Source organism: Spermophilus citellus (genome assembly GCF_964194105.1).
Source record: "Spermophilus citellus genome assembly, chromosome: 10".
NCBI classification, from domain to species: Eukaryota; Metazoa; Chordata; class Mammalia; order Rodentia; family Sciuridae; genus Spermophilus; species Spermophilus citellus.
Genome location: NC_138197.1, coordinates 137,033,839 through 137,057,707, shown reverse-complemented (window position 1 = coordinate 137,057,707; position 23,869 = coordinate 137,033,839). Strand labels below are relative to the sequence as shown.

At 55.6% G+C, this 23,869-nt stretch overlaps 1 protein-coding gene across 1 annotated transcript in view; it reads left to right on the top strand.

Moving 5' to 3' along the window:
* Positions 1 to 13,817, top strand: part of TTLL8 (tubulin tyrosine ligase like 8) — a gene marked incomplete at its 5' end in the record, with an annotated part of 68,962 nt that extends 55,145 nt beyond the window's left edge. Inside the window, 4 exons of the mRNA XM_081311564.1 lie at positions 431 to 671; positions 1,855 to 2,290; positions 3,018 to 3,513; positions 13,014 to 13,817. Of these exons, the coding sequence (XP_081167690.1) occupies positions 431 to 671; positions 1,855 to 2,290; positions 3,018 to 3,513; positions 13,014 to 13,156 (1,316 nt within the window). The 3' untranslated portion in view covers positions 13,157 to 13,817. The remainder of the gene's footprint in view (positions 1 to 430; positions 672 to 1,854; positions 2,291 to 3,017; positions 3,514 to 13,013) is intronic.
* Between the last annotated feature and the right edge of the window lie 10,052 nt (positions 13,818 to 23,869).

Below are 23,869 nucleotides of genomic sequence, written 5' to 3'. Positions count from 1 at the left end.
GAAAGGCAGGGACGCCAGCACACAGTGAGGCCTGCCCTCTGCCCACGTGTCCCAGCCACTGCAAGTCACCTGGCCTCAGGGGGTGATGGGGAACCGCAGACCTGCCACGGCACAGAGAGAGAACTCAGGGACTCCACCTCCCATGCGCACCACGTCCATCAGGGCACCATTAGTGTCCTGACCGTCCAGCCCTCAAAGGCCCCACTGCCCCTGCCATGTCCCTCCTGGATCTCTGCATCCCCCTCTCTGGAGTGTGGACGGTGGCCCTGCAGTGGGCGAGCTGGGCACTAACTGTGGCTTCCTCCACTGAGGGTGAAGCTGCCCTGCCCAGCTGGCCGTGCTGTCTCCTGGTCCTGGACCCAAGGCCAGGTGGGCGCTGGAGCTGAGACCATAGAGGCTGTGCCCAGGCCTGAGCTGTGGCCTCTTGCAGACATAGTGTGCATGGACCGGGTGGAGGACATCCTGGAGCTGGCGGCTGAGGAACTGCCCACCAAGGACAACAAGTGGGTGGTGCAGAAGTACATCGAGACGCCCATGCTCATCTATGACACCAAGTTCGACATCAGGCAGTGGTTCCTCGTCACAGACTGGAACCCCCTGACCATCTGGTTCTATAAGGAGAGCTACCTGCGGTTTTCCACACAGCGCTTCTCCCTGGACAATCTTGACAGGTCAGTGGAGGGCTGTCATGCCCACAGTGCCAAGCACTGGGGTGGGTGTGGGCAGGTGCCCCAGCTGCCGACCGCTCCACACACTCACGGTCGCCTTCCACCACCAAAGCACTGGGGCACCAGGCAGAGGCTCAGACATCCGGGAACAGGGCACCCGCGGTGGTGAACCCCACCTCACCAGGTACCAGCACGGACAGGACAGTGAGGGCCTGTCTGTGACTCCTAAGGGACGGTGCCATCCACACGAGCATCCCCCAGCCTCTGCCCGAACCAGGGCTTCCTCTTGCAGTTTTGTGAGTGGCCCAACAGAGATCTTGCTGGGGTGAACTCTACCCCGACGAGGGGGTGGGCAGCCACACCCAAGTCCCACCTGTTAGGTCACACCTGGGGTAGGGCTGCTGGCTAATTGTCCAGACCAAGGGGGTCCAGAGGGAGGGGATCTGGGAACTCTCTGTGCAAAGAACCCCAGGGAGCCCCCGCCAGCCCCACACCTACCCCACGATGCCTCACCAAGCCATGAGCGCCTGCCTGGCAGGTCCCACACCCTCGCTGAGCCTGCTCCGCCTGGACCAACAGAGGATTCCAGAGTCTGCCTGCGTGGCTGTGGCCGCCTGTGCACAGACCCAAGTGGCAGGCAGGGCCCGTAGGCCAGGGCCTGGCCCCACGGCTCTCTAGCTTCCAGAAGCTCGGACCTCTTTCCTTTCCCTCTACTTCACATGGTAGTGCTCACGTGTGGCTGTGAGAGCAGATCCCGCCCCCAGAACAGGTTGGCATTCCCAGCCCAGGCTGCTGGCCCGACACAGCTACAGTTCAAACAAAAATGTCCTCCGTCCCCAATGTCGCACTTTATAGTCTCCCAAAAGGTGGTGTTTACTTTGAATCCATTTAGAGCAAGATAAGAGTATAATTAAGATGTCACAGGATCTGTCTCACCAAATCAGCCCTTCAAGGGCCAGTGTCCCTTCCAACATGCAGATAGGGAAACAGTCTTGGGGAGGTTGTGACAGTCCCTTGGGCTTCTGCATGGCCTCCGTACAATCCTGGTGGCCCCAGGTGGCAGAGTCTGAAGAACCTAGCCCACTAGCATGGGCCCCTCCTGCCACCACCTGGGCACAGCAAGGCCTGAGCCACCTGGGCGGGCAACGGAGGATGGCATCAGGCCTCACAGCACCTTGCCCTGCAGTGCCATCCACCTGTGTAACCACTCCATCCAGAAGCGGCTCAGGAATGACCAGGGGCGCAGCCCACTGCTGCCTGGCCACAACATGTGGTCCAGCTCCCGGTTCCAGGAGTACCTGCAGAAGCGGGGCCATGGGGCCATGTGGGGCAGCGTCATCTACCCCTCCATGAAGAGGGCCATCACCCACGCCATGAAGGTGGCCCAGGACCACGTGGAGGCCCGCAAGAACAGCTTCGAACTCTACGGCGCGGACTTCATCCTCGGGCGGGACTTCAAGCCCTGGCTGATCGAGATCAATTCTAGTCCCACCATGCACCCATCCACACCTGTCACAGCCCAGCTCTGTGCTCAGGTACAGGAGGACACCATCAAGGTGGTGGTGGACCGCAAGGTCGACCGCAACTGTGACATCGGCAACTTTGAGCTTCTGTGGAGACAGGTAAGAGAGCAACTGCCCACTTTGGCTGCAAGCACCGGTCCATGGGATGGGTTTGGGTCCCAAGCTGCAGCCACCTCCACTTCCTGTTCCTGGAAGCAGCTGGACAGAGCCACAGGCCACCAGCCCTGCTGGATCTTGGAGGACACAGGTCCAGAGCCTAGGTCTGGTGAGCCTGGTCCTGGTGTGCTCTAAGCGCTGGGCCTGCCCTGCTCCCCCTGCCTTCAGTCTTCTCTGCAGTGAGCAAAGAGCTCACTCCAGACCCTGGGAGGTCTGGGCACCCCTGGCCACCTTGTCCCAGGACCTCTGAAGTCTAACTTTGCTCCCCCTGGTTCTCAGCCCCCATCCTGACTCTGTGGCCACGGCTGGGTCCTGGCTAGAACTCCCTGGGCTCCCCCAGACTCCAGGCTGTATTTTCCAGGGCCTGCTGGGCCTCCTCCCCTAGAGAACTCTCCAGCAGGCTGGACAGCAGGGCTATCTGAGGCCTTTACCTCTGGGCTTCTGCACCTTGGGTCAGGCCCTGTGCCCTAGACTCACTCTGAAGGAGGGACCAGGTGCCTGGCTGAGGCCTCACCACCGAGGCAGAACTGGGAGAGAAGGGCATCTCTGGTCCCTGGGTGTGGGGTCAGAGGCCCACCCCTGGCCTGCAGGTCCCAAGAGCCACCTGGGGTCCACATCACCCCAGAGTCAGGTGTGCAGGCCCACCCTCGCTCCCGCATCCTCTCCCCAGCCCGTGGTGGAACTGCCGCCCTTCAACGGATCCGACCTCTGCGTGGAGGGCATCGGCATGAAGAAGGCCAAGCGGCAAATGCCGCCCATTACCAACTTCAACTTCCCGGCTTCCCTCTGCGACGCTCAGCTACTCAAAGTGCGGTGCCCCTCGGCCGTGCCGGGCCTGGCGGGCGGCGCGCCGCGCGGGGCTGTGCAGGACTGGAAGCGGGAAGACGCGAAGGCGCTCTGCTCCCCGCTGCCCGCGCCCCCGCAGCGGCCGGCAGAGCGAAGCTGCAGAGCGAGGCCGGCGCACGCCGAGGCGGGCGGGAAGCTCGCGCTGCCCGCCTGCGCCTGCCCGCGCGCGGACAGTAAGGCCCCCAAGAGCACCTTCTCCAAAGCGCAGCCCGCCGAACTCCGGGATGCGAGCTCGCTGAGCGTGCGCCCCTTGGCGCCCGCGCCGCACAGCGCGAAGTCTGTGCAGACCTCGCTGTCCCCCACGCCTCCCGCCGCCGCAGGTGAGATGCGCGCTCAGGACTGTGTCCCCAGGTCACCTGTGCTTGTTTGGGGATTGCAGCGGCTGTGTCTTGAAGGGATGGGACTGGGGCATCAGCATGAGCTTGGGAGCGGGATTGGGGGCAGCTGGCACCCAGCATGGGGTCTCTGGTGGAGATAGTGCCGGGAGCAGCGATTCCAGTGTGACCCCGCCCTGGGCCTCGGTGGGCGGTGCCCTGTCTCTCTGGATGTAGTGCAGATGGGTTTGTGCCAGAGTGTTTGAACAGAGCCAGGCAAGGGACATGTCACTAGACCAGCAGCTTCCCAAAGCAGCGGACCACCAGGCTCTGGCCTTGGTTTCTTGAAGGTTCTGATGGAGCCAAGTTGTGCCTGAGATGGGGCAGTGTGGCTGGACTGTATCTGCACGCCAGTGCACCGAGTGTAGCCATGAGACCCAGGGCCAGCCAGCCCCCACCTGTTCTGCCTGGTGCACTCCCCTCCCACTGGCTGTCCCCTCCATGGTCAGTCTGTCTGTCTGACTGTACCTGGTCCCTCCCAGCAGCCCTCCTGGCCATGCCAGTCTCCCCTAGACGGGAAGCTCTGGGCAGGACTGCCGCTCTGTCTCCTCCTCTGTATCCCCAGTGCCTGGGATATGCCCGGCTTTCAGCAGGTCTGCTGGACATGCGGATGCACGGATTGCCCGTGGGGGCTCCAGGCAGGAGCAGCACCATACCTCTGCAGGGCTGGCAGTGCCCCTGGAGGACACTGCCAGCCCCTGGTCCTACCTGTCACCAGGCCTGTCTGTCCTGCTGCCTGGTGCCTGGCACCCCAGTGCGGGTGACTTCCAGGCTTACATTATTAAGAAGGTGTCTCCAGGAAGACTAAGGGGCCTCCACGGGCCTGGGGGAAAGGTTAGCAGACGGACAGCTGCACCTTAGCTGGGTGTGTGAACTGCCTGACGTACCGCAACCTGGGAACAACAGACACTCGTCTCTCTGCTCTGGAAGCCAGAGTGTCGGCAGGACTGTGGGGGCTCCAGGGAGGCTCCCTCCTGCCTCCTCCAGCTCCCAGGGCTGCTGGCTGCATCACCCCCTTAGGTCTGTCCCCATGCACACTGCCCCTGTGCCTGTACGTTCAGAATCCCTCACAAGGACAGCAGTTGGGCCTACCTGCTCCAGCATGACATCATTCACTGATGACATTGGCAAAGATTCTGTTCCTAGATAAGGTCACCTCCACAGGTTCCAGATGGACGTGAATTTTGGGGACACTGCCAACCCATTCCCTGGGTGCTGCCAGCAGCCCAGGGAGCGGGCTGGTCTGCACTCTGACCACCACTGCAGCGGCCACTGCTCCCGACACCTCAGCACGGGCCTCTCTGTGGTGTACAGTGGGACTCTGTGTCTTCCTACTCACAAATGGAATGCAGATCGCTCTTTCAGACACTTGGTGACCACGTAGGTTTCCTGTCCTGCTCCATGAGTGCTGGTCTTTCTCTTCATGTGCAGTTTCCTCTCAGCTGACTTTGACTGTGGAGACCTTCTTCCACCCGTGTCCTGTCTTTGCACCCCTTCGGGGTGTCCTTTGGTGCCAGCATCAGCTTCCTAAGTCAGGTGACTTCTTGGCACATTGATTGGAGTCCTTGCTCCAGGGTCATGGAGGTGCCTTCCAGAGGAGTCTTTCAGCAGACGGCTGCTGCCTTTTACCCCTAGGTCTCCTGGAACTGGCTTCTGGTGTCCTACGGGTCAGGGTCTAGGTGACTTCTGTGGGTGCCGACTGGCCCCTGTGGGAAAGCCCCTCCCCGCTCTTGGGCACACATCCCCCCCGTGGCTGGTGTGCGTCCACTTGGCCTGCTGCATGGGTCTGCTCTGCCCTGGGCCTGCATCCCCCAGGCAGGTCCCAACCTCCTCCTCCCTGGACAGGCCCCGAGCTCCTGGTGCTCTAGACAGTGCACAGAGGAGCATCAGCAGCGAGACGGCTGAGGCGCTCACTGGGGTTAAGTCAGACTCACGTATTAATTTGGGAAGGGCCGGGTCCTCCGCGGCCTCGAGTCTTCCAGTCTGTGAACACTGGGTGGCTCCCCATTTGTTGATCCCTCAGAGTTTTCAGTAAACCCCTGTAGTTCTCTTTGTAATGCTCTTGCTCTCTTTTGGGTAGATTTATTCTCCTTTTTCCTCTATTGTAAATGTTCCCTCTTGTCAAAATTTTATTATATCTACAAATACAGCTGGTTTATAGAAATGGAGTTGATTTTTTAAATCCAGTCATCTCACTGGACATTTTTGTCAATTTTATGGATTAACATTCCCTTGGATTTGTCACATAGGTGATTATATCATCTCATGAATGGTCTTTACCCTTGTCATCGTGGTACCTATTTTCCTTACTTAATCACCTGGCCAGGACTCTATCTGATTCGTCCATTCATTCCTCTCTCACTCTGGGGGCTCAGGTGCACATGCTGTGGCTGATCCTAGTTCTCAGTTCATGAAACACTCTGTGTTCTTGCTGGGCTGTTTTTCATCTCAGTCACTGTGATCAAGTAATGAGCTGCTGCCGCAGCGACCTCCGCCCATCACGCCCTCCTGCTTTGCTTCTCCAGGCACCCTAGGTGTGAGCTCGGCCTGGCAGTGGAGCAGGACTCCCCAGCACTGAGCCGCCATTCCTACGCCCGCCAGTCCTGCCTGTGTGTCCCTTTCTGATTCTCGTTACTGAGCCTATGTGCTCTCTTTTAACAGACTTTGGACTGCAGCCATTCTTACTTGTTAAGGAGGTATTGTAGGGCCCCCTGGGGGGAATGGGACATTCCCACAGACGTCATATCGCTGAGACTGGCCCCTGTGGCTGCAGTCCCTGTGGGGATTCTGCAGCTCTTGGACCTGCTCGCCCGTGGCTGCGTTTAGGCTGTAGCAGGCTTTGCTTTGGGGGGCAGCGCTTTTGTGAACATTCTTACGCCCCATGGCCATGAGCAAGTGTCTGGTGAGTGTATTTCCTGATGGAATTGCTAGCTCATGGGATCTGCAGATGCTTCGGTTAAGGAGACAACCTGAAGCTTGTGAGAGGTCTCCTGGACCCACAGAAGTGGGTCATCAGGTGCTGCCAGCAAGTGGACTGGAGGGGTGACGGGTTGCGGTTTTGATTGTGCTAATGTCTCACACACCCTTGACTGACAGCTGGGTTTCTTGGTGTGCTTTGTTGGTGGTGTAACTTCCTTCTGTGAAATGTCAATTCCTACCATGGCCTTTTCTCCTGGGGGTGAGTTGTGCTCAAAGACACTGTTTTGGATGGCTTCTCCCAGTTAGCAATTTGTTCTCAGTTTTTTAAAAGATGTCCTTTGATCAGCAAAAGTTGTTCATTTTCGTGTGGCCAAATTATTGGTCTTTTTCTTTCAGTGCTATCTTGGTTTTAGGAAATCTTTCCTTAGGTCAGAGTTTAAAATACTACTCTCCTGTATTAATTACTAGAGCTTCAAGTTCCGTTTTTCGTTTTAGCCCATCTGAAGTTGATCTGGGTGCACAGTGTGAGGTACGGATCACACTCTACATCGACACAGTCATGGATTTGTTGGACAACCTTCCTCTGATGGGCTGATATCCCGCCTGGGTGCACAGCTGGGCCTGGAGCCTGCTCCACGTTGCTGCAAGTTCCCTTGTCCCAGCGCAGGGCCACGCTGCCCAGCTGCCGCATCTTATATCTGCAGGGGAGGGTCCCTCTGGTGGTACTCTCTTCCTGACACATGTCACAACTGCCTTATGAAGTGTCACAGAAAGCCCTGCTGAGGGATGGGTGGGAATCACATTGAAGCCATAGGCCAACTTGGGGAAATTGATGATTAAGGGTCTGCCTTCCCCTCCTCGAGCCTCGTGCATTCCCACTACCTTGGACTTGTGACCGCGCTGCACGCTCCTTGGAGGGCATGTGCGTGTCATCACACCTGGTCTGGTTGCTACTGCACATGTGTCGTCTCTGCGAGTGCCTGTGTCCGTTGTTCTCTGCCGTTCACACAGTGACCACCCTCCAAGCCCCTTGTTCTCTTGAGAGACTCTGCGCATTCCCTGAGCTTTCTGTGTCTGCCCCTAGGTGTGCAAGGAGTCCGACACCTCTGCAGTCAGAGGGAGCCCTGGGTGCTGACCAGCGGTCACCAGGCTGCCGGCCCACACCAGGGCATGGGTAGCCCCCAGGGCGGCGTTGGGGGTGGGCTTGCTGCGCAGAGACCCGCCTGCGGGGAGTGGGCAGCCTGAGAAGGCCCGGCACCACTGCTATGCACCGTCTCCCCGAACAGTCCTGACTGCGCCAGGGAGGGACAGGGCAGCAGGCAGGGGCCAGCAGTCACCCTCCACTTCAGCTAACTGCCCTGTAGCCCACCCAGTCCATCTTCCTCGCCCTCTGTTCCTGCCTGTTGTTGATGGATTTGTTTCTTTCTCTTTTCAGCTTTCCTTCTTTGGGGGTGGAGTTGAGCCTGGGAGTGCTCTCCCACTGAGCTGCGTCCCCAGCCACTCACTTTGTCCTTGGACTATTTCTTTGGAAGAGAGGCCCCCACACTGCTGCTCAGTTAAGAAGCTGTGTTTACAGGCCAGAGTCCTTTATTCCTTTGCCCCATTATGCATGGACTCACAGGCCAGCTCCCAGCAGGCGCTCCTCAGCGGCCCTCACAGGGCTTCTCTGGGCAGGGTGGCTGGCCTTCCAGTGAATGGTCTTTCTCTTTGGCTGCCTTTTCCTGACTGTTCTCCTTCACAGGGTTCAGGAAGCTGTCTGTGCTCTGAGAGAGACTGAGTTGCTCAGTTCACACACTGAACCACTGTCCTCCTGCAGAACTGCCTGTTTGCCAGGTGACAGTGTGCTGGGTAATGCCAGGCGCTCCCCCAGGTTTTCACTGGGGACACTCTCCAGGCGTGCTCTTCTGAACAGCACCATTCCTGTAGATTCTACATCACCTTGTAGATGCATGGTACAAGGGAACAGCTCCATGCTCCCACCAGCCTGGAGAACATGTGTGGGCCCCTCCCCTGCCCTGTGCTCTATATTTTAGCAAATTACTGGAAGACGGAGGTTCTGGCCCAAAGAACCTTTTCACTTTCTGTTTTGAGACAGGGTCTTGCTAAGTTGCCTGGCCTGGCTTTGAACTTGAGATCCTCAGCCTCCAGAGTCGCTGGGATCCAGGGTGTGAGCCGCTGTGCCCTGCTGTCTCTCTTCCTCTGGTTTGGAAGCTGTGCACTCTGTCTCTGGTCAAATTGCTATTTAACAGGGGCTGGGGTTGTGGCTCAGCGGTGGAGCACTCGCCTAGCCTGCGCCAGGCCCTGACTCCCCTCCTCAGCACCACATAAAAATAAACCAATAACTAAAACAAAGGTATTTTTAAAAATTACTATTTAACAAAGCCCAAAGCAAAGAAAATCTTACTTTGGGGGTTTGCTCCCCAGCACTGGAAAAAAATCATACTTTTGCCCCGACCCAGATAACGTGATGACCTTGAGGCAGGGAAGATCCGACCCCCCACCCTTCCTGTTGCCGTGGACACGCAGCTTGACGCTGGCCCATCCACCGGCGTTATCGCCGCCATAGCAGCCACTGCCTAGGCTGACCTGCATGAGCTCCTCGGGGCCCTCGGGCCTCCCGGATCTCAGAGTTCCAGTGGGGTCCCTCTCATTCATGAGAATGCCCCTCGGGAGTTACTGCACACTCAAGGGAGCTTTTGGTCAGCAGGTGTCCTCTTGATGACAAAGCCAGGCTCTGCTGCAGAACAAGTCCCGGGCATATCATGCTGCGCTTCCCCTGTGCCTGGGAACCCTGGCCTTTAAACCGCTTCTTTTATATTTTTAATAACTTTTAATTACTTATGAGGCTGGGGAGTGCCCACGTACAGCTTAAGAGAAGAACAAAAGGGGACATTTAAGTTATCAGGGTAACTTAAGCAGCCAAGCTAGTAACAGAAGGATGAAGTTGTATTAATAAAATTAGGGGGTTGGGGTCGAGGCTCAGTGGTAGAGCGCTGGCCTCACATATGTGAGGCACTGGGTTCCATTCTCAGCACCACATATAAATAAATCAATAAAATAATCCCATCAACAACTAAAAAAATTATTGAAAAAAAAAATTAGAAGGGTGAGCCAGGCTCAGTGGTCACATCTGTAATTCCAGTAGCTCAGGAGGCTGAGGCAGGAGGCTTGGGAGTTCAAGGCCAGCCGCAGCAACTTAGTGAGGTCCTAAGCAACTTAGCTAGCTAAGACCTTGCCTCAAAATAAAACATAAAGAGGGAAACAGGCTGGGGATGTGGTGGCTCAGTGGAAAAGCACCCCTGGGTTCAATCCCCAGTACCAAAAAAGAAAAAGAAAACCAGAGCTTCTTAACTGGCACATTCTACATGTTCCACCCTAGGACCCAGCAGCCCACTTCCAGGTGTAGGCAGAAGACACAGGAACTCATGCTGTCATGGGGGGAATGGAGAGAGGGATGATAAGCCAGACTTGCACTTATCAATCTGCATAGATCTTGAGAAGTAGCATCACAACCAAAAGCTGGCTGCCAAGCTTTACACAGTGGGACACCACTGTACAATAGTGACGGGGCGAGTGGCACTGTGCCTCGCAGACTCCACGCTTCATGAAAAAAGACTCACAGGAGACTGAAATTCTAAATAGTGAAAAAAGTCTTCAACTGCAGAGGAAAGTATAGGCCAATAGCACCATTTTGAAACTGGTGATAGTAAAACATAAAATTTCAGCAGACAGATCGAAGAACCCGCCGCGTAGGCCGTTTTGATACACTCTGGATAAGGACGGTCTTCCTTGTTGAAGCTGGATTCTCTGACTCCTTTAACCTGTGCCGCTGTCATTAACTGTCACGGACTCCCTCCACCCCCCGGCTCTTTAAACAGTGCGGCCACCGGGGCTGTCTCCTTCCGCCCGTTGGGTTCCTGCACTGTGGTCCGAGATGCCCTCTTGCCTGGCTCTGGCTCATTCCGTCTTCATGGAATTCAGTGGTATGAATCCATTGAGGTTTCAATTTCAGTTAATCTAGTTTTCATTTTTTAGAAGTTCTACTTTTTAATAAACTACTGGACTGGGGTGTAGCTCAGTGGTACAGCACTTGCTTGGGATTCATGAGGCCCTGGGTTCCACCCCCCAACACACACACACAAAATTATGTACTCATTTTTTTTTGTACCAGGGATTGAACCCAGGGGTGCCTTTTATTTTACTATTATATTTTATTTATTTGTTCCCCAGTCATTTTTATTTTTTATGTTGGGACAGGGTCTCGCTAAGTTGCTTAGGGCCTTAGTAAATTGCTGAGGCTGGCCTTAAACTTGCTATCCTCCTGCCTTGGCCTCCCAAGCCGCTAGGATTACGGGTGATGCCATTGTACCTGACTGTATTTGTTTTTATACTAGTTCTTTTTCTTGCTTGTGCTTTCTAGGGTGTATTTGAAGGTGTGCATATTCTGTGTCGTCTAGTGGTCTGTAATAACTGAAGTCCCTAGCCCAATAACTGAAGTCCCTAGCCCTGTTGGCTCTGTCTGTTGACACTTGTTCACATTTTATTATAAATTGCTCATTTTCTTTAAAAAAAAAAAAAAGCCGCAGGCCTTCTCTGCACTCTCTTAGAGTGGCCTTGGCCTCCACTGGGCCCTGGGGAAGGATGCCCCAGACATCTCTCTGCAAACCCGGTGCCCTGGGAATCTCTTAGAGGGCTAACTTGGGGATTGCCCGCAGGGCTCAGCACAGAGGAATATTCCTCTTGGCCAAGGGGCGCAGGTGTGGAAGGTGTTGCCTCCTTTCACTGAGGGTGTAGCCCTTGGCAAAGGCTACTTTCTTGCTGGAGGATCACCCCCTGCAGGGGTGCTCTTCCCCTGGGACCCACAGCCCCCGCCCTAGTGGGCGGAGCCTCAGAAGGAGCAGTTTTGGGGCTCCTTGGCTCCCTGCCCTGCTGGGGTCTGATGGTTCCTCACAGTTTTGCCAGCTTTCCTTTACTTCCTGGGGACGCTTTGTGTTTTGATGCCCACGTCTGCTCTAGATCCCATATGGCCCACTGCCTGGGCACCTCCCTCATCTAAGCAGCTCCTCTGCCCCCTCAGCCCACCTGCCTGGGCCTTGTCCGCTCAGGACCCATCCTTCCCTCCCCATGAAGGCTCAAGCGTGCCTGCCTCTGGGAGCTTGCCGACCTTGGTCCTTGACCCTGTCCAGTGGGACACATTTTCTGAAGACCACTGCAAGCCTGCTGAGGCCCTGGCTGCACTGGTGGACAAGGCCCGGGCCCTTGGCCTCGAGCCTGATCACTGCTGCAGATGTGGCCTCCAGGGCCTGAGATGGATCTGCACATGGGGCAGGGGGCTGGGCATAGGCCCACCCCTTCCCTGAGGAGGGCTGGCCAGGCAGCCAAAGACCAAGGGCACTAGCCGTGGGTGTGGACAGGAGCAACCTGCCCTCATCTCCTGGCTGCCCTGGGCCCACCTCCCATCTTGGTCCTGGGCACAGGGAAGGGCCCAGGGCAGGAGGGGCTGGGGCTTCTCCCAGAGCAGCCTAGCCACTGGTCCTCCTGAGTGCCACCCAGCGGGGGAGGCTAGAGGCACGCTGGGAGCTGAAGGAAGGACCCCTGAGGAGGCCTGGGGGTGGGAGGTGGGGTAGCTGTGGCCTGTGTCCGTGAGCCCTGGGGCCCCGCCCCGTGGGCAGGCTCCTCCTCCCTTGGCCTCCCAGCAGGGCGGGGGAGCCTCCCAGAGGTGCTGGTGGTGCTGCTGGGTTCTGCTCTGGGGGGTGCGAACGTTGCGGTGCCTCCGGAAGCCTGAAGTGCTCAGTGTCCCAAGACACTGAGTCCCACAGGGCAGGGCAAGGACACAGCGCCCCCTCAACCTACCCCCCCTGGCGGGATTGCCTTCGCTTCGGGTGGCCTCCCTAGACTTCATGGCCTTCACCTTAGACAGGACGCCCCCACACTTTGGCCTGGATTTGTGTGAGGCCTGGGTCTTTGGAAAGCTGGGGAAGCTGGTAGGGAGGGTCCAGGTGGGAGAGGAGGGTGGGCTTGGAAGCCAGCTGGAACTGGATTTTCCCGTTGGCACTGGCCGCTCAGGGTGTGAGGGCCACCTGAAGTGGGCGTACCCCAGACCAGGACTGCCTCCCCGAGGGGCGTGGCCTCAGGGAGGATGGAGCAGTCCTCCGTCTGACGGATGTGGTTTCAGGGGCCAGTGGGCGTGGTCATGGCAGTGGGTGTAGCCAGAGCTAGCAGATGAGGTCTCAGGGACAGGTGAGCATAGCTGAGATGGTGGCTATGGTCTTGGGGCTGTGGACAGGTTCTGGTGGGCAGCTGCTTGGTGGAGAACCGTGGCCATGGCGGAGGCTCTCAGGCCGGGTCTCACGGATTGGCAGGCAAGGTCGGGGGCGGTGGGCGTGGCCGTTGAGTCAAGGGCGTTGTCTGGGCTGGGCCACGGGGTGGGCGTGGTCTTTGGGTGTGGGCGTGGCATTGGGGCCCTCCAGCGGTGTGGGCGTGGTCGGTGGCCGGTGGGCGTGGCCTCAGCGCCCTCTCTCCCGCAGGGCCCGCTCCGGACCTGGAAGCCCCGCCGTGCCTGGTGTGCCGCTCGCTGACGCCCTCCCGGCCCTTCTGTGCCGCCGTCCTGGAGGGCTCCTCCTTTGTGCCGCTCGGCGGCGGGCGGTCTGGCAGCCCGTGGACCCCGTGACAGGACTAAGGCGAGGACCGGGACGAGGGAGCGTGCCCGGCGGCCCGGAGCCGGCTCGCGCCCTGGGAGCCGGCCGACGAGGGCGGTGTATACAGAGCTATTTTAGAGAAAGCGCAATCTCCACCCTGGTGTTTCTTACGGAGCCCCCCTCCGCGCCCGCGCCCGCGCCCGCGCCCCGTCCCCTGCCCGCCCCGCTGTGCGCACGACCTCGCCCTGCGCCGCCCTCCTGCCCGACCGCAGGACACCTTCATTTATCCCTTCACCTATTCAACAAACCTGGCTGTGCGGGTCCAGGTCCCTCGCACCTGTTTCCTTCCAGCCTGGTGCTGAGCGCGGGAGTGGGGGGTCACCCTGGGTCCCATCCTCAGATTCCATGGCAGTGGACTTCTAGGTCCTCTGGTCGTCAGTGGTCCAACTGGGCCCAGGGGTGAGGGCCCCAGGGAGACCCAGGCATCGGGAAAGCCCCTAAGGCCCCCAGCTGCTGGCCCCTGTACGGGACCAAGGGGTCCTGTCAGCAGTGGCTGGATGGACCCGTGTGGACAAGGGGCGCTTGCTGTGGTTTATATCCCCTGGAAACCTGGTCCCCAGTGCAGCAGCATTGAGAGGTGGGGCCCTGGCAAGCCCTCCTGGGGATCCACCGGTCATCTGTTACAAAAGCTGGCTCTGGTGGGCACACTTGCTCAGCCTCCACCGGTGACTCCCTCAGCAAAGGCCACCAGCACCAAACCTCAGCTGCTGCCCCATGCTGTTGGGCTCCCCAGCCTCCAGAACCATGAGCCAAATAAACCTCTGTTCTTTGTGAATTTCCCCGTCTGTGGTGTTCAGTTATAGTAGCAGACATGGTACCTACATCCCCCAGCCCTGTGAAAGGACGGAGCCCCCTTGGCCTCAGCCTGGAGAGCTGGCAAGGGACGGGGTCAGGGGCCCAGCGACATGGACTCCCTGAGACCAGTGCCCTGGCTCCATGGCCTGTATCCACCCTGCGGTCATCCACTTCAGGTCACAGTGGCACTTTTCATGACACTGGGATAGGACATTTAGGGTAGCATGTGTGTCACCTGGAAAGGTCCATGTGGCAGCCTCTGCCACGCAGAGCAGCAGTCCTACTGGGGGCCTTGGGCCAGGCTCTGGAGAAGGCTCTGTGTCCTGGCAGACTATCTCCTGGAAGGCCTTCCCAGGCCCTGCCAAGCTCACCCGCTGCCCACTGTGCCATCAGTGCAGGGGTGGGCGCTGAGTTTTCTCTCCTGAAGCATTCTGCCTATAGGCCAGAACTCCTGGGGACAATCCAGCCCACTCCACTGACCCAGTGGCCATGCAGGATGGGTGTCCAGTGCCCACCTGTAAGCACAGAGGCCCCAGCCCACCTCTCTAGACCTGGGGCATATTTCCCTGTGGGAAAGAGGCTGGGCAGCGGGCACAGGCACTGAGCTGAAAGGAGGGTGGGGGTCCCCAGTCAAGGGTGACATTAGCCAGTGGGTCCTGCTTCCATCCCATGTGGCTGAAGCCCCTCAGCATGCTTTCTGAGTTCCCTTCTGCCCCGGGGCCATCTGCTGGCAGGTGCCCTGCTTGCAGAGGGACCACAGAGGGCCTCTCTGCCCCACAGCATCACCTTGGGCCCCCGGCCAGGGTCCCCCAGCAGTAGGCCTTAGGGCCCACCTCCTGGAGTTCTCCTGCAGCTCACAAGCCTCCTGGCTGCCCTCCCCAGCTGCTCTCACCGTCTGGGTACTGTTGCCGTTTGACGATGTGACCAGAGATGGGCACCCAGGCCTGGCTTTGCACGGCCAGCTGCTGCTGTCTGCAGGCACCCTCTGACCTCCAGCCTTGGCCAGGCTGCCCTTCCTCCAGCCACGGGTCCCTGGGCCGCCTTTGCTCTCCTGCACTGGGGGCTCCTGCTCCCTGAAAATTAGGTTAACACCCACCCACCTGGCTGCTCTTCTCTGGAGGTCAGGGATCCGGGACTGCGATGCAACATGGCCCCTGGGGACATGGGACCCATATGAACTAATTAAAATAGGGCCAAAGCCTATGGCAGGGGCAAGGATGTCACGGTGGCAGCTGCCAGGGACGAGGCCAGACCATGGAAAGCAATGGGGCCTACCCCACATGAGGCTGGACCCCAGGGCATCCCACAGGCTGGCCCTGCCCCAGGGAAGGGGCGCCTTGGGATTTGCCAGGGGGTGAGGCAGTGTTCTCACAGTAGACTTCAGGTTCACGGGGCCAGTGTCACGTGGTGCGGCCAGACCTCCCCTTCCAAAGGTCCCCATAAAGGAGCAGTAGTGCCCCCAACACTGGGGCACAGAAGCCAGGTCAGGCAAGGGGCTCAGAGGGCAGATTTGGGTGCTGCACAAGGCCTGCCCCTCGGGGCCTCGGGATGGCTGGCTGCAGCTCTGCTCCCACATCTCCAGGGTCCCCTCCCCAGAGAGGCCTGGGTGGGTGGATGACCAGTGTCAGGCACAAGTTCCTGCTCTTGGCTCCTGACCACACGGGCGCCCTTACAACGCCCAAGCCCCCACCCCAATCCACCCCACTCCTCACCACCAATACGTCTTGTTCTGACCTTTACCTTCAGCCTCTGTCCCTGGATCCACCCGAGTCTCACGCACAGACTAGCACGGGAACCCCTGCTGGTCTGGAGAGGGAAGGTCTGCTGCCACCAGACAGGGACATGCTCCCTCAAGACTTCACCATTGCCCTGCATGACCCACGGTGGGGAAAGGTGAGGCCCATGGCCTCCCGCAGACCCCCGCTGCCCTGCCATCTTGCTGAGACAAGGGAGGCGCTCCTGGAGGGTGTGTGTGCTGCCACCAGGTGGCAGTAGCACTCCCTGGCTCTGGGCTGGATTTGACACCCACTCCCCAGGGTTCTGAGACACCAGGACCCACAGCCACCTGGTCCACTGCCAGACAGTGCCCTCCCCACAGAAACCCCACCCCACTTGGGACCACACCTGCGCAGCAGGGAAATGCTGAGGAATGGGGCCAGCTGACGAGGGGTGCCCCTGGAGAAGCAGCAAGTTCCCCCACCCCGAGGAGGACAGCAGGGTCCTCCCAGACCCACAGTTTGACTGGGGAGAGTCCTCAGAGGTCTGTGCCTCGTCCACTCGCCCATCAAGCATGTGTCACACACCCACTGGGCCTCTAGGCAATGGCCAGCACAGAAAAAAATGTCATCGAGGAAGATTCTCAGTCTCTGCAGTGGGGGGACCAAGTCTGGGTCTGCCCAGGGCCAAGGGTCCTGGGGTCAGGACACTAACACTAGGGCAGGCTCAGGCAGTCCGGGCCTGGGTCGCTCCACCCAGAGATGACCTCTGCACAGGGATACAGGAAGCAAGCCAGAGAGAGCAAGAGCTGGGGGCCAACGCCAGCGTGGCAGGGAGAAGATGCACCCAGAGAGCCACTGGGGAGCGGGGACGGTGGCACCTAAACCAGGTGGTCCCTGGGAGCGGCAGAGGCCTGAATGGCTGCAGAGGTGGGGCCTGGGCTGTGGGTCCAGTGGAGCCAAGGAGGCCTGGGGAGGGCCTGGCAGGCAGGTGGGCAGCTGTGTGGGAGGTAGGGCTGCGGCCTTTCCCTGCAGGTGAGTGTCAGTAGGAAGAACAGTGTCTTGGCCTGGGTCAGTGGAGGAGGAGGGACATGGCAGAACCGCTGGGGACAGTCAGGAGCTGGTCCAGGCAAGTTGGTGGCACTCCCTTGGTGACCAGGGGAAGGGAGCGAGGCACAGACTTTAAAAGTATTGAAGTCGTGAGGACACAGGAAGGGCCATTCAAAGAAGCACAGTAGGGTCGAGGGGAGGCACAGTCCTGGGCAGGGTTGGGACGGGTCTCATGGGGTTGAGCTCACGTACGGACATGAAGATGAGGGAGGCAGAGCACACCTTTATGGTGGCCCCATCCCTCCCCCAGGATTGACAGACAATCAAGCCAGCTGTCCCAGGGCCGGAGGAGCCGCTCAGCAGTGGCTACCAGGGTTCAACCCGGCACCGCAAAAGACAGAAACTCCAAAGCCCAGACAAATCAAATCAAATCTCCTTCCACGCAGGGAGTCCTCTCCACATGAGCAGAAAGGAGTCGGGAGCCCCAGGGGAATGAAGGTCATGAGCTGCACCAGAGGCACAGGGGGCCTGGTCCACCCCAGCCAGCGGCACAGCGCACTGCACAGAGCCTTCTCCAAGGCACCGACCCAAGGCCCAGGTGTCTGACACTAGCGTGCCCCCCCACTGGTCACCACCAATGTGTCTTGTTCCATCCTTTACCTTCAGCCTCTCTGTCGGTTTTCTTTTCTTTACTGCAGACTGAAATCAGGACATTTGCCACTGAGCCCCATCCCTGACCCTATTTTGTATTTTATTTAGAGACAGGGTCTCACCGAGTTGCTTAGCGCCTCACTTAGTATTACTGAGTCTGGTTTTTTTTACAGGCGTGCACCCCTGTGCCCGGCCTTACCCCTGACTTTTAATTGGAGGGTAATTTAAAGTAGTTACTGGTAGGTAAGGACTAACTTCTGCCATTCAGTCATTCCTTGAGTCTACATGTTTTAAAAATGTTCCCCTTAATTTCTCCATTACTGCCTTTTTGGGTATTTATTTTTTATAATATAAATTTTTTTTATTTTTTTATTTTTTAGTTCTCGGCGGACACAACATCTTTGTTGGTATGTGGTGCTGAGGATCGAACCCGGGCCGCACGCATGCCAGGCGAGCACGCTACCGCTTGAGCCACATCCCCAGCCCATAATATAAAAATTTTAAGCCCTTCTTTTTTCCTTTTCTGTATACTTTTCCATTTTTACATTTTTTTTGTGGGGGGGGGGTACCTGGGATTGAACCCAGGGGCCCTTAACCACTGAGCCACATCCCCAGCCCTTTTAAATATTTTATTTAGCTACAGGATCTTGTTGAGTTGCTTAGGGCCTTGCTAAATTGCTGAAGCTGGCTTTGAACTCACAATCCTCCCAAGCTGCCACACCCAGCCTACTCTTCCATTTTTAAATCAATGGTCACCTTGGGAATTGCAATCAAAACCTTGAACTTCTAACAATCAGTGGGAAGTAATGCCAGCTTGATTTCAGTGGTGCGCAAACACGGCTCCATCCCTCCCCCAGTATTACCGACACAGATGTATCTTTATGTGCTACGTGGCTGCTAACAGATTTATGATTCTTGCTTTATAAATTTGCCTATTATATCACATAGAGGAAAAAAGTTCCTAACCACAGCTATAATATTCTATGTCTTCCCATATAGTTAGTTTGACGCCTGTTCTTTATTTCTTGATATAATGTGGAGTTACTTCCTAGTGTCTCTGAATTTCAGCCTAAAGGACTCCCCTTCTAGGGCACGTCTGCAGTGTGAGCTTCTGAGCTTTCATTTATCTGGAAATATCTTAATTTCTTCTTCATTTTGAAGGACAGTTTTTCTGAACCTAGAATTCTGAGGTGACAGGGTTTCTTTTCTTTCGGGATTTTAAATACATCACCACCTCCAGCCTCCAGGCTTCTGATGAGAAATCTGCTCAGAGTGTCACTGAGGGTCCCTTGTATGTGACAGGTTGCTTTTCTCTTGCTGCTTTTTTCTTTTTCCTTGACAATTTGACAACATTTTTTGAGATGAATCCCTTTGAGTTTATCCTACCTGGAGTTTCTCTCTCTCTCTCTCTCTCTCTCTCTCTCTCTCTCTCTCTCTCTCTCTCGTATTTTTTGGGTTTTTAAATTTTTTTTTAGTCGTAGATGAACACAATACCTTTGTTTTATTTATTTACTTATATGTGGTGCTGAGACTTGACCCCAGTGCCCCCAAGTGCCAGGCAGGTGCTCCAGCTCTGAGTCCCAGCCCAGCACCCCCTGGACTTCACTGAGGGTCTTGGACCACACATCCATGCACCTCATCAAGTTGGGGAAACTGGTGGTATTATTTCTTCAAATACCTTTCTGCCCTTTTCTCCAGACTCCCACGGTGTGGTGCTGGGTGCTGGATGGCGTCCCACCGTCATGCCGTCTTTCTTCATTCATTTTTTCTTTCTGCCCAGTGGCCTGGCCTTCGAGTTCACTGACCCTCCTGCCTAGGCTCAGATCTGGGGGTGACCCTCAGGGACACTTCCTTTCAGCTCTTGTGCTTCTCAGCCGTGGATTTTTATTGGCTCCTTGTCATGATTTATAGACCTTTGTTGGCCCCTCTCTTTGTTTACACCCTGCTGTCCTGATTCCCTCTGTCCACACCCTCCTTTAGCTCATTAAATATATACAAGACAGTCAACTTGCCATTTTTATTAGCAATTTCAATGTCTGCTCATCTTGAGGAAGGGTTTCTGTAAAATTATTTTTTCCTGCAAATAAGTCATACTTTTTCTATTTCTTTGGATGTTATTCAATTTTGTGTTGAAAACTGGACATTTTGGGGGACACAGTGATGTGTATCCAGTGACTGAGGAGGTTGAGACAGGAGGTTCGCAAATTATCAAGACCCTAAGCAACTTAGTAAGACCCTGTCTCAAAATAAAAAATCAAAAGGTCTAGAGATGTGGCACAGTGGTTAAGCACCCCTGGGTTCAACCCCCAGACCCTCTCAAAAAAAGAGAAAGAAAAGAAAATTGTACATCTTGAGTATTATAATGTAACTCTCAAAATCAGATCCTCCCGTCTTTTGCTTGTTCAAGGCTCTAGAGGTCCAGTTGTTGAGTGATTTTTCCAAATTGCATTTGCAAAGCCTGTATTCCTTGTTAAGTGTAGTCTCTCAAGTTTCTGTTCTGTTATCTCTGCAGTCAGCCAGTGACCCAAGAGAAATCTCCTTAAATGTAAAATAATAATAATAATAATAATAATAATAATAATATATCTTTAAATCTTTCAACAGATGCCACATTTCAGTTCTACAAAAATTAGAGAGCAAACTAACCCTGAAGCCAGTAGGAAGAAGGGAGTAGTAAAGATTTATCTGGAGACCAGTGACATACCAGATGTAAAAACAGAGACTATCAACAAATTAAAAAGTGAGTACATTGAAAATATCAATTCCACAAATGCTTACCCTTGGTGTGCCCACCTTGGTTAGGCCAAGATGCACAGGCACCCAGTCCTCCCGACCCTGTATCCTGCAGGAACAGAATGGCTCTCTGTACTCTTCTACTGAGAACACACACTCTGGCCAGGCCACCCCAGTGTCTCTTCTACATGGAAGTTTTCTCTGTCCTTATAAATGATAAACTGGTGTTCCCATGTATAATTAAGCCTCTAATGACTTTGACAATGGGAGGGGACTAACTTCCCTGAGATCACGGATTAAGTGGGGACATTACAACGATTATATAGAAATAAAAAGGACTAAAAGAGACTAGTATAAGCAACAAATTGGGTAGCCAGATGGAAGGGACAGGCACAGACTGTGGGGACAAAGAGAAAATCGAGCAGACTCGTAAGAAGTAAGGAGATGGAATCAATGCTCAAAACCTCCAAAGGAAATCAGAGGACCAGAGGGCTCCCGGGAGAAGTACACCAAATCTTTTAAAGAAATATTCAAAAAAAAGAGAGAGAGAGAGAGAGAGAGAGGAAAAAACACTTCCCAGCTCTTTCTGTGAAGCCAGCATCACCCTAGAACCAAAGCCAGGATACACCATAAGAAAGAAAATCATTGGTCAATGCCCATTTCTACATTGATGCAAGATCCCTCCCTTCTTTTTTGTACCAGGGAGTTGAGCTTATCCACTGAGCCACATCCCTAGCCCTTTGCATTTTTTTATTTTTGAGACAGCATCTCACTAAGTTGCTTAGGGCCTTGCTAAATTGCTGAGGTGGGCCTTGAGGTTGAGATCCTCCTGCCCCAGCCCCCCAAGTCCCTGGGATTATGGATGTGTGCCACCACACCCAGCTAGATGCAAAATTTCTTAACAAAATACAGGCAGACTGAATTCGGCAGCTTATTTGAGGATTATATGTTCGTCATGACCAAGTGGGTTCATCCCAGGAATGCAAGCTGGCTCAACATGCAGCAGAATGGCGGGCCAAAACGCAAGAGCACCCCAGCGGAGGCAGAAAGGCACTGGAGAGGATCCAAACGCCTTCCACGATAAACCTCCCTCCGTGAGCCGGGAACAGAAGGAAATTTCAACGGGAGAAGGACCGGATGTGAAAAGCCCACACTTAACCTCGTGCTCAGCCGACCAGGGACAAGACCCGACCCCGCTTTGAAACTCTGGCCCAGCACTGAAGTCCCCGCCCCGAGGACAAGGACCAGCAGCGCGGCACCGGGCGTCCGGAGCGCAGGGTAAACGAGGCTGCAGGTTCCCTGTCCCCGCGCTCTGAGCCGGAACAGCCGGAGCCATCACGCGGCCAGGTGGTGACAGGGACAACCCCGAGGTGCAGAACCAGACCCACCGCGACCCCGGCGCGCGACAGGGGCTCCCAGCTGCCGAGCTGCAGCGGCCAGGGGCAGGGCAGGGGCGAGGTCGCACCGACGGGAGGCGCGGCGCCGAGAGAAGCCGAGGGGTTTAGTGGACACCGACCGCTCGGCGGGCTGCGCCCCGCGTCCCCCGCGCGCTGGGAAGCCGCTCTGTCGGGTGGCCCCAAGCTTGCAGCCCTGGGAAGGACGCAGCCCTGGCTCTTCATCTCCTCTGGAGACAGCCGCGAATGCGGTCGTGGGGGCGCCTCCGAGGTGAGCCAAGGCCACCCCGCGGGCGCGCGTTCCAGGGCTCGGCGCAGAGCTTTGGCGCGCACGGCCCGGCTCCCGCTGCGAGGCTTGTGCGCTGGGCCCAGGGCCCTCGGACCGGCCCCTCGGACCGGGAGAAGGGCGGGGCGCGGGTCTGGAAGCCCTCCCCTCTTGGCCAGCGGCGGGCACTGCGCACAGGTGCCGGGTGCAGGCTCCGCGCGTCCTCTGCAGCAGCCGCCGTGCAGCCGGCCTCCGCCCCGGGGAAGGGCAGGTGGGGCCCCGGGCCTCCCCGCGGACGTTCAGAGCCCACCACTGACCGCGGCACAGCCACAGCGCGCGGACGAGTTCAGATCCGGCCCTGAAAAAAGTCCCTCCTCGTTAAAACCTCCCCAAGGAGGGAGTTCAGCGTTTCTAACATTAGTGACGTTTTTTAATTTCTTTGGGTTTTGTTTTGTTTTTAAATATTTAAACGTTAGGGTTTTTTAAAGTTTTTTTTTTTTTTTTTGTAGTTGTAGATAGACAGGATACCTTTGGTTTATTTGTTTTTATTTTTATGTGGTGCTGAGGATCTAACCCAGGGCCTCGAAGCCCCTGAGGTTAGTTTTTGATTTTGCTAGTATTGTCTACCGTATTGGCTTGTTTAAATCTCACTCATTGTTATTGCACCCTTTTATATAACTTCACCTGTTTTTTAATGTTTACTTTTTAGTTATGCACAATACCTTTACTTTGTTTATTTATTTTTTTGTGGTGCTGAGGATCGATCACAAGTGCTAGGCAAGCGCTCTACCACTGAGCCACAACCCCAGCCCCTGTTTTCCAACCCCTGTACTCCTTTGGAAGTTAATATGTAGCCGGTGCAGTAGCACACACCTGTGATCACAGCAACTCGGAGGTGGAGGCAGGAGGCAGGAGGATCACAAATGCAAAGTCAGCCTCAGCAACTTAGCGAGGCCCTGCCTCAAAATAAAAAAATAAAAAGGGTTGGTGTGGGGCCCAGTGGTAGGGCCTCTGCCTGGCATGCACAAGGCCTTAGGTTCAACCCAGCACCACACACACACACACACACAAAAATATCAAAATAATAATAGTGTTAATTTATTCATTGGATTTATCTTTCTTTAATTTTTTTCTTTTAATATGTTTTAGTTGTCAACGGACCTCTATTTTATGTGTTTGTATGCGGTGCTGAGAATCAAACCCAGGGCCCCACCCATTCTAGGCCAGCCCTGCGCCATGAGCCCCAACCCTAGCCCGTCTCTTTTTTCTTCTGCTTCACCTTTATGCTCCCTTCTCTAGTTTGTCTTTCTCGTTGTTCTTGTCTCTCTTCCCTGCTCTTTCCCCCTCTTCTTTCCCTAGCCCTTTGTTCTCCGAGGTGTAATTTTAACTTTACATTCTTTACTGCCTGATTTTTCAGTCTGTGCCATCACTCTCCTTTGCTTCTCTGCGGCAGTGCATTGTGGGAGACGTTTTACTACATGTCACTATGAGGTTGGCTTCCAAGTTGTCACTGCTATTAGGAGTTGCTCTCTCCTCTCAAGGGTCCTGGGGACTAGGCAGGTACTTGGAGCTCGCTGAGTGGGTGCTCTGATGCTCACTACGCCCAGCCCAGAACTCATTACAGAGTTAACCGTCACTAGAAAACCCTCACCTAACTGTGGAGGAGACAGTCCTCCAACAGGTGAGCAGATCTCAACAGGGACACACAGGAAACATGAGAAAACACGGTAATAAGACCCCCCCCCAAAATTCATAACTCCTCAATAACGGAATCCATAGATATTGAAATGGATGAAGTGCTGAAGTTGGCTGGCAAAATACTAATGAGTTAAAAGAAAATTTAAGGAATTAACTAAGGAAGCCAATATAGAATACGAAAGAGTATTTCAACAGATACCGAGAGTCAGAATGGCAGCTATGAAGAATACAAACAACAATTAGTGTTGGCGAGGATGTGGGGAAAAGGCACACTCTTACATTGCTGGTGGGACTGCAAATTGTGCAGCCAATCTGGAAAGCAGTATGGAGAATCCTTGGAAAACTGGGAATGGAACCACCATTTGACCCAGCTGTCCCACTCCT